This window comes from Vespula pensylvanica, chromosome 5, assembly GCF_014466175.1.
Source record: "Vespula pensylvanica isolate Volc-1 chromosome 5, ASM1446617v1, whole genome shotgun sequence".
Taxonomy (NCBI): Eukaryota; Metazoa; Arthropoda; class Insecta; order Hymenoptera; family Vespidae; genus Vespula; species Vespula pensylvanica.
The window spans coordinates 4,257,760-4,267,759 of record NC_057689.1 but is presented as its reverse complement, the minus strand read 5'-3'; the positions used below and the strand labels follow the sequence as shown (position 1 = coordinate 4,267,759).

Below are 10,000 nucleotides of genomic sequence, written 5' to 3'. Positions count from 1 at the left end.
TCTCTCTCTCTCTCTCTCCTCCCTATCCCTCCCACTTTTTCGCTTTCAATTTCATCGTGATAGTTTCTTAACTATTAACAAATATCCATCTATATTGAAATACGTAAAATCGGATGATTCGCATGCCGTCACGATTTTCTCGGAATCGAGCCAATTCCCAACCGATGCTCGCACCCAGTTTTCTTGGACGAGAAGAAGAAAATTTGTTAGGAATTCCAAGCTTCTGTAGCTCGTAACTCGCGAATTTCAATAAACCTCGGGCAGAATCGTCGTCTGGTAGTTTTCTCCGCTCGGTAAACGTAATCGGCTCGACACCATCTTCTTCCTTACCGGAAACGTTACTAAACAGGTGTTCAAGAGAGCCAGCTGCAGCTGCTTCTCGAGCTATCCTTCACAACGAGATCTTTTCTTTTTATTTTCTCTTTCATCTTTTCATTCTTCGTTCACATTCTCATCCCGAGTTTCCCGAAAAACGCCCACGTTATTTCCTTCGAACTAATCTGAAAAGAGCTATGCGTATAATTCGATTTAATATTAATAACGTGTATCGATCGAATGTGATCGGATTTTGTCGAATATCGAGTATGTATTCGAGAGGAAAAGTATTTGTGAATGAAATGTACACGGACGCACATGTATACAGACGTGATCGATCGTATTGTCAAATAAAAACTATCTACACGTGTAAAGTATAAAAGTTGTGTTTATTGCGAACATAACGTTTTTAAATGGATAATACAAGAGAAAGAGAGTTCGTTTACACGGTACTCCCGAGGTATTCGGGAGAGAGACCACTTTTTGTATGGTCGATGAAGAAGTAAAAGGTTCGGTTAATGGATTCGGACGAACGACTGACCGGAGATGGAATTTTATCTTTTCAGCCTGGAGCGGGACCGACTGCGTGAACGGGAGAGACAGGCCCGGGCCGCGATGTCGGTTCAGGCAGAACAAGCGGCTGCGGGAGGAAGTTCTGATCCGAGACACCATCACCATAGCCATCATAGTCACGCTCACCACCACGCTAACGCTCACAGTAGTGCATCGCTTTTCCGTGCTCCTGTAAAGGTAAGTCTCTTTCATGTATTTTCTTTTCTCTTTTCTTTTTTTTTCCTTTTCTTTTCTCCCCTTCCCTTTCTCTTCTTTTCTTTTCTTCTTTTTTCTTTTTTTTTTTCGAAATTTGTATCGAACTTTCCACAACACACGAGTCTCTCTTCTCTTCATCCTCCACTATCACTACTAGTACTATTACTACCACCACCACCACCACCACCACCATCACCACCACCATCACCATCACCACCACCACCACCATTACCTTCTCTAACCCTCGAGTGTCTCGTTTATCGCGAGAAAAGTGATTTAGTTGTGCATCGTAATCGATATTAGCGATATTACGCGGTCACGTCGTTAATACACGGCTAATCTCTCCACGTCGTTGGAATTAGGTTATACGCCATGGCCATTTCTGCACCGGCGAATTTGATTATCGATCGAGAGAATCCATCGAGCCTTATCGTTTAGTACGCTCAACCGCGATATTGCGTCGGGATATATCCGTTGGAAAGTGTGACGGGTCTATGTTAATAAAGAAAATTTAATGAGAAATAAAGAGAAAGAGAGAAAGGATGTAGAAATAAATTCTAAAAGATGTTTGTTAAATAGGACAATATCTTGCTTTTTCTTTTTCTCTATCTTTCTCTCTCTCTCTCTCTCTTTCTTTTTCTCATTTAAAGCGATTAAAGACGCGTTCTATTTTCGAAGAAGATTATAAAATCATGAACGAACAGTTGGCGACTTGGTAAGAGATAATCTTTATCGACAACCGACTCTCTTTTCACTCGTCACCTTTATATGAAGTACATTCGCTCTTAATGGATGGTCTCTCTCCGATGTCATTTTGCTTTTCGTAGCTTTTGATTTTGGTGTCGAAGTAAAGATTGCCATCGAGAAGAGAGGAAAAAGAAAAGAGAGAGATAAAGATGATTTAATAATAAGTGTCTTGTACGTTCACTTTACGATTCTTCACGAGAAAAAATCTTTATCGTTAATCCTTACGACTTTGTCCATCTAACTAAATCCTAAAGTCCGAGAACAACTAAAACGTACGATAAATCAAATGGAAAATTTGTAATATATATATATATATATTACAAATATTACATATAAACATATTACACACATACATACATACATATATATAATGGGATGAGATAAAGAAAAGAAAAGAAAAGACAAAAAAAGACATTACGAAAATGAGATAATGCGTATAGATTATTGTTAAATATTTTTCGATCGTTCTGATCCATTAAGAAATCACATTGCTATTAATCCATGCAGCTTGAAAAAGGGTTGTTGCAGAAGAAACGTCGTTTAAAAGCGAACTCGTCTGCTTCACGATTTTAATCGTACGTTAAAAGAGCCACGTGCTCTTTTCCTCCTCCACCACCACCACCTCCTCCTCCTCCTCCTCCTCCTCCTTCTTCACATTTTCGTCTCTTCATTTAGACTTCCCTCGACGTTTCTACGTAACCAAAGTGGAAACACTTGGAGTTGGTCGGCAGGCTCCTTAGGGTCTACCGATTTCAATCCCGAATTCGTCGACAAGCGCGAAAGTACCACGCCAGCAGCTGTTTTAAGGGTCTACGAAGAAACCCCATACGACCATTACGGTGATGGTAAAGGACCCGTTGGCCCGCTACTATTGCTCGTAAACATCATCCTCCATCGTCTTTCTCCGCACATTCCTTCTCTTTCTGTCTGTATCTCTTCCTCTCACTCCTCTTTCGCTTCATCCTTGAGTCGAGACGAAAATAGAAGTTCGAAAATTCTTCTTGTAAGGAAGAAAGTCGTCGGAAGAAACGACCTATCGTATTCGATTTAAGTTTTATTAAAATTGAAAGTCTATCTACGCTAAGATCGAACCTCGACCTCGACGATTTATATAGTATTTATACTCGAATACATTTTATGTGTCTATGCATGCTTGCATTGAGTTAATACTGATCACGTTTAGATAATGTCATTCAATATTTCCTTTCTCTCTCTCTCTCTCTCTTTCGTTTTTTCTTTCTTCCTTTTTATATCTGTTATTTACTTCGACCCACTCGAGCGATAATTTTAAGTGACAATATAAATCTAAATTGCAAACTTAACGCAGATAGTAGGTATTAACCAGATAAGGTCAAATTTATGCTTGACATATATAATCATTATTTATAAATTACGTGGCATTATTTTTCATTTCTACGATGACGACAAAGACAATGACGAAGAGGATAACGATGACGACAACGATGACGATGACGACGATGACGAAGATGTGCGAATGACCTTTCGAATATTGCCATTGACTTTTTCACGTGTTCAACAGGTGCTTCTCTCGACTTTTAAACTTTCCTAATAACCGTTTTATGGGCCGGCTCTGCTCGGCATCGTTCGATAACGAGTGCGAAGAATTTTCGCGGCGGAACGTGGACGACTCCGGTAATCCAGTCTACATTTTTTTTTTTTTTATTCTCTCGAGAAAAATTCCATTTTATCGATCCTCCACTTCTTTTCGTTTTATTCTTATTTACCTGCGTACGCACGTACCGGTGTATCAATTTCGAAAAAGAAAAGGAAAAAAAAATCCATTCACTTTGTTTTCTTTTTTTTTTTTTCTTTTCTTCTTCTTCTTCTTTCCAACTCTGAGACGCGTTTCATTTCAAAAATGAAATTTATACGTTCGAGGGAAAAAAAAAGAAAGAGAAACGAGAGAATCGCGAGTTTGTTTAAATCGCCCTTGAATGTATGCAGGTATAATATCAATTAGCCTTTAATGGACTAGTTTATTTGAAATTAGATTGAATCGACGAATTAGCTTCTAAATCTACTCGGATTTATCGAAAGTATTATACGCTGTTGACGATATATTGTTGTTGCAGTTTATACACTCGGATATTTCAAATTTTCGTTTGTGGGTAGATATAGATTTGATCTATTACATACATGAGAGATATGTATGTAGATTTTATAGATCGAATGTATGCTCTCTTTCTCTCTCTCTCTCTCTCTCTCTCCCCTCCCCCCCCTCTCTCTCTCTTTACACATACATACACACATTTATATAATATATGTTACAAATCGTCAGAAAGAAATTGGGAGGAAAAAGGATGACTTAAAGAATTCTGAAAATGGTTGAATTTCCGAGAGCTTGGCAGCATCTTTTTCTTTCTCTTTCTCTTTCTTTTTCAAGGTAGATTCGAAATCAAATATACGGAGAAACGGTGTCGCGATAGGGCAGAGCAGAGTAGGGATGTGAGAGTGGAGTCTAGAGGGTAGAGAGAGGATAGAAAAACGAGAATAAAAAGACCAAGTTAAAGAATAAGAGAAAACGGAGAAAGTATAAGAAGAAAAGAAGGAATTGCAGTCTCGCTTTTTCTCTCTTCTCTCTTCTCTCTTCTCTCTTCTCTCTCTCTCTAGGTTCTCTCGTTTCGGCTTCTCGGCGTCTATCGACTTTACGAGGCGCGCTTATACGTGACGCGAAGGCAGAAATGGAAAAACGGATTCCGGAAGGTTTTTCCGCATCCCACCAATATTTCCTACAAGCACTGACTCGCATACACATTTTCCTTTTCCTACGAAAGAATTGGACCGATCGTCGTTGCCTAACAATGTGTCTCGTTTTATTTTTATATATATATATATATATTATGAATTTATTTCATAGTTTATCATTTATATATCTTGTTCGCTATATTTAATAATTTCTTGACTATTCATCGTAATATCTTTTTACCGCTTTATTTCGCGTAACATCGAGATATATAGATACGATGTAATACGAACACAAGTTCGTCATTTTTCACTTTATTCTTTGCAAATTTTTTTACAGTGTAACTTGTTTCTTCCTTTCTTTTTTTCTTTCTTTCCTTCCTTCTCTCTCTCTTTCTACACACACACACATATACACATTTTTTTCTCACCCTCTTTCTCTCTCTCTCTCTTTCTCTTTCTCATTGAAAATGCAGACGTATGCCCGACTAAGTTGGAAGCCGCGGGGACAGCTCGTGCGTATAATCATAGGAACGACACATAACGAACAAGGTCTTGAGCTCCTTCGTTCCGTATACACGGACTACACGCGTCGCTCGTTGCTTCTCATTCGCGTATATACTTACATACATACCTCCATACACGACGGTGTGCGGTTGCTACGGGGCATATCGGTAGAATCATCTCGTCTCGTTCTCTCTCCCTCTCCCTCTTTCTCTCCTTCTCTCTATCCCTCTCTTTTGCTCTTTCGGTCTCTTATATGCATGCATGCACGCACGCACGCACGCACGCACGCACGCGCTCATCCTCAGTGTACCTCAGCTCCCTTTAAATCACAACTTTTCGCCATGCCTCTTGCGCTACATGGAAATGCAAATGCGAGCCGTTAATCTCGGTAATAAATACATGCGGCTTTCTCTCTCTCTTTCTCTATCTCTTTCTCTCTCTTTATTTCTTTCTCTCTCAAGTTGAACTCGCCTTCACTCGAGTATCCTCGGCTCTCCTTATCCATTTCTGCATTTCCATCGATGTTTCCCCGTTGCACGTCGAACTTCTCTCGAGAAATGAAGATGATCTTTCTTTTCCCATCTACTCTTTTCCCTTTCAGATTTCTTTTGCTTTCCTTCACCGAAGCTCTTTTCTTTTCTCGAGACATACTTAGTTAGCCTCTATTTTTACTCGTCCAATGTACTCGATTGACGTCTTTCTTCTCTCGCGAATTCGAAACTTATAAATATAGTCAAATCCATTTCCTTTTCTTCTTCTTCTTCTTCTTCATCATCATCTTTTTCTACTTTTTTTTTCATCTTCTTGCTTTTCCTTTTTCTTTCTATTTTGTCTATGGGAGAAGGAAATCTTTTCGGTGAAATATATTTCCCTATAATGTAGAAAGAAAGGAACAGAAGGGAGGAAGAGAGAGAGAGAGAGAGAGAGAGAGAGAGAGAGAGAGAGAGAAAGATAGGGAGATGGTGAAAGAGATTTCGAAGTCCCTTACAAATTCGATAAAACGACGGTTCCCCACTCTTACGCTTATTACCAAGTTATTTTGGTCTCACGTAGTAGGTCACAGTTGTCGGATCGTTATTTCTCTCCTGGAGGATTATACATATATACATGCGTAGCATCCGTGCGTATATACGTACATACTTAAGATGATAGGTCGATAAATTAATCGGAAGTAACACTTAATATCCTAATTTTCCTTAAATCGTGTCTAATATATCGCGAGACTTTTATTTCTTTTTTCTTCTTTTTCTTTCTTTCTTTGTGTGTGTGTGTGTGCCTGTTTTTTTTTAAAACTTGACGAAAATTAAATATTAATCCGATACGTCGAATTAAAATTGTGTTTCGAATATTCGTTATGTTTCGTATATGTCTATCTGGATATTTTAATTCCTCAAAAATGTTATAATTAATTGGCATCGTTCGTTGTTTTAAATGGAGTAAACGTGTTAAGGATATCCATCGAGAATCGAATAAAGTTTATACGTATTGCTCTTCTTTGTTATATCGAGTAGATGGAGAAACCATTCCATAGTAAGCCATAAATTTGCCGTTAAACGTGCCGGAATCGAGTCCTGGCAGAAAAACGCGTTGCCACACGGAAAAACACATATTGGACATATCCTACGCTTTTCCTTCGTAGAAAGGATGCTCTCTCATCGTATCCTGTCGGATATGGTGTCTACGTCTATAAGTATCTTAGATACCAATACATAAATGTATATATACATGTATGTATATATATATATATGCATGTTATGTATGTATATGTATATACGTGTGTGCATGTGTGTATACATATACATTTATACAGAGGTGAAGATACATATATACACTCACATATATATTTACTTTACTTCGAAGCAAGTTTGTCGTGATATCTAGGAAGAAAAGAAGAAGAAGGAAAGCTTGAAGGTAAAGAGGAATTTTCGGTCTCGTCGAAAAACGAGAGAGAGAGAGAGAAAGAGAGAGAGAAAGAGAGAGAACGAGTTAGAGATAGAGATAGAAATATAGATATATAAAGATAGGGATAGAAATAGAGATAGACATAGAAAAAAGAAAGGGACGACGAGCAGCAGCTTTATACCGCGCGAAATGGAAGTTCGCGGTTATTTCGAGGAAAACGCGATTTCCTATCCCACGTTTTCTACTTTTTCCTTCGGTCGTGCAACCCGATAGATATATATCTATATATTTATTTACGTTATATAGAAACTATGTACTAAAGGAAATCAAGACGAAAGATGTTAAAGACGACGAATTTATTTCATTATAATCCTAAGAATAGATTTTTTGTAATCCTCGAGACAAATTATCTCGACGTCGAACGAATTTCATTTACAAACGGATTTTGAAAAGGTATCGAAGGATCATCGGTTTATTTCATTCTTTTTGGAACTAACGAATCTGTCAAAACTGTCTGTCTTTTTTTTTTTCTTCTTCTTCTTTTATTTACTCTCTTTTTTTTTTTTCTGTGGAAGCAAATGGAAAGTATCACCTTAAAACAAGAAACGAGTCGCACTTTCGAGATTCGCCGACGCTGTCTCGCGTCTCCAATTAGCCTAATTAGTCGTGGCAACGTATATACTCGTTAAAGAAGAAACGCGAACTCGTTCGAGTCTATGAGAGAGCACATCGTCGATTTTGTTGAATCTTATCGCGTTATATATTTTCTATCTCCTTCTCTCTTTTTTTCTGTCTCTCTCTTTCTCTCTTTCTCTCCTCTATCCGCGTTCTACTTCCTGAATGAAGGAATACTTTCGACTTTTCCAAGTTTCCGAACGAATCTTTCGCTAAATTCAAAACTGTTGTACTTGTTCTTAGTTAAGTAATAGCTATTAATTTACCCGTTTGATATAAATAGCGAATGTCTTGAGAATATACGGATATATTTCTTCCTGTTACGTAAGAAAGAAAGAAAGAGAGACGGAAGAGACAGAGAGAGAGAGAAATATCCTGAATAATGCGAGAGTTCTCGGTCAAAGACTATTACGGTACTGTATTTTATACTGTATACTACTGTATTTTATTTTACGTAACTGTTACAAACGATCCTATAAACAGGATCGAACGGTGCTTTACGCAATTTCTTTGTAGTATAGTTACGTTCGTTACCACGTGCGAAAAGCTGATATCAATTTTTGTTTTTGTTTCCGTTTTCTTTTTTCTTTTTTTATAATCGAAATAACTGTCACTAGTTTTTGGATTTTATTTAAACAAGACATAGAAAGTGGATAGATTTTTCTAAAATAAAAAAAAGAAAACACACAAACACACACACATATATATATATATATACATATATGTATGTATATATATATAACGATTGAATTGTTTCTCATCCTCTTTCTCTCTTTATTTCTAACTCGTTAGGAAAATGCACCTATCATAAATAGAGATCAACGGAATTAGCGGTCCACGCGTGCCGCGGGAAACCGAGCTCGGGCGCCATCGTAATTTCACCGGATGCGCACTTTCGAAATTAAAAGGAACGCGCGAAACTCTCTCGCTCGATTATCTAGCTTACGCGGGCGATCTTATTTAACGACGGCCATTATGTATGAGGATTGAACGCGTTAATATTTTATCGATCTAATTTTATCGAATGTCTTCAATTGGACACACTCTTTCTTCTTCTTCTTCTTTTCTTCTTTTTTTTTTTTATTTATTTCATTCTATTTTATTTTATTTTATTTTATTTTATTTTATTTTATTTTTTCTTCTATTGTTATTTCTTTTTCGTAGACATAGAAATACGTTTATATGCATTATACATGCGAGTAGAGAGAAAAAGCAAAATAATAGAAGAAGGGAACGTTTCGTGAGTCGAGGTGATTCGCGAGCGTTAAAACCAGAAAATGTTTGCGACAAGAGGGGAAGGATGGCAGAAGAGGAAATCTAATCGTTGAACTTTGGTATTATGCGAAACGCGTAGAAAACGTTCGCCTACTCAGCTTCGTGAGCCAGTTAATGGCGGCACTTAATTCTTTCTAAGTAAAACGTCCTCCTCCTTCTCCTCTTTTTTACCGTTTCTCACTCGTCTCTCTTTCTTTTTCGTTCTCTCGTTCTATCGTTCTTCTTTTGCGCCAGCAAGAAGACGGTCCGACATGCGAATCGTTGAAATGGCAGCTACGATTAATTATTAAATGCAACGTGATAGAGAAGAGTACACGCATTCGTATTTCGTAATACGAAGACGAGCGACTCAAGTTTTGTTATTAATGAAGTGTATTTATGTCTTTCTCTGTCTGTCTGTCTGTCTGTCTGTCTGTCTGTCTGTCTGCATCTCTTTTCTTTCCTTTTGCTCTTTCACTTTCGAATCGTAGTCCCGTGTAAATTAATATGAATACATTATAGATGAAGATAACTAATATACCTTCTTTACGACGAATAATAGAGATCGTTATTATCGAATTATTTAGTCGTTCGTTTAACCAACCATCGTCGTTCGAGAGGCGATAATTTATAGAATATCGGCTTATGCATATCGCGTCGTGCAAACGCATCATTACGGAGGATTAATAAACTCAAACCAGTTTCTAACGCTTGCTAATCAATCAGCTATAGTAAAAATCGTTACACGATGTGCTGATCGATATGACGATAACAGAGAAACACGATCGATCGATCTGCGTCGGTTTCCTCGACTCTACCATGTGAAATCTTGTCGATACCATGGAACAAACCAGCACGATTTTTGTACGAAAAGGAGAAAGAGAGAGAAACAGAAAGAGAAAGATAAAGGAGAGAGAATATGCACACGAAACGTTCGATATACATTATCGTCGTGGGAATCTCTTTCTCTTTATTTTTCCATCTCTTTTCCTCTCTATTACGATGAGATCGTTATTTGTCGGTTTTGGGGAAAAGCGAACAATGGATTATCGATTGCACTCGTCGTTTTATCTATCCATCTATTTCTCTCTCTCTCTCTCTCTCTCTCTCTCTCTCTCTCTCTCTCTCT

At 37.8% G+C, this 10,000-nt stretch overlaps 1 protein-coding gene across 8 annotated transcripts in view; it reads left to right on the top strand.

Annotated features, from left to right (window-relative positions):
- Positions 1–10,000, top strand: part of LOC122629691 (AF4/FMR2 family member 4) — a 153,230-nt gene that overhangs the window by 75,454 nt on the left and 67,776 nt on the right. For all 8 annotated transcript variants that reach the window (XM_043813412.1, XM_043813413.1, XM_043813411.1 and 5 more), the window contains one exon: positions 882–1,065. In XM_043813412.1, the coding sequence (XP_043669347.1) occupies positions 882–1,065 (184 nt within the window). The remainder of the gene's footprint in view (positions 1–881; positions 1,066–10,000) is intronic.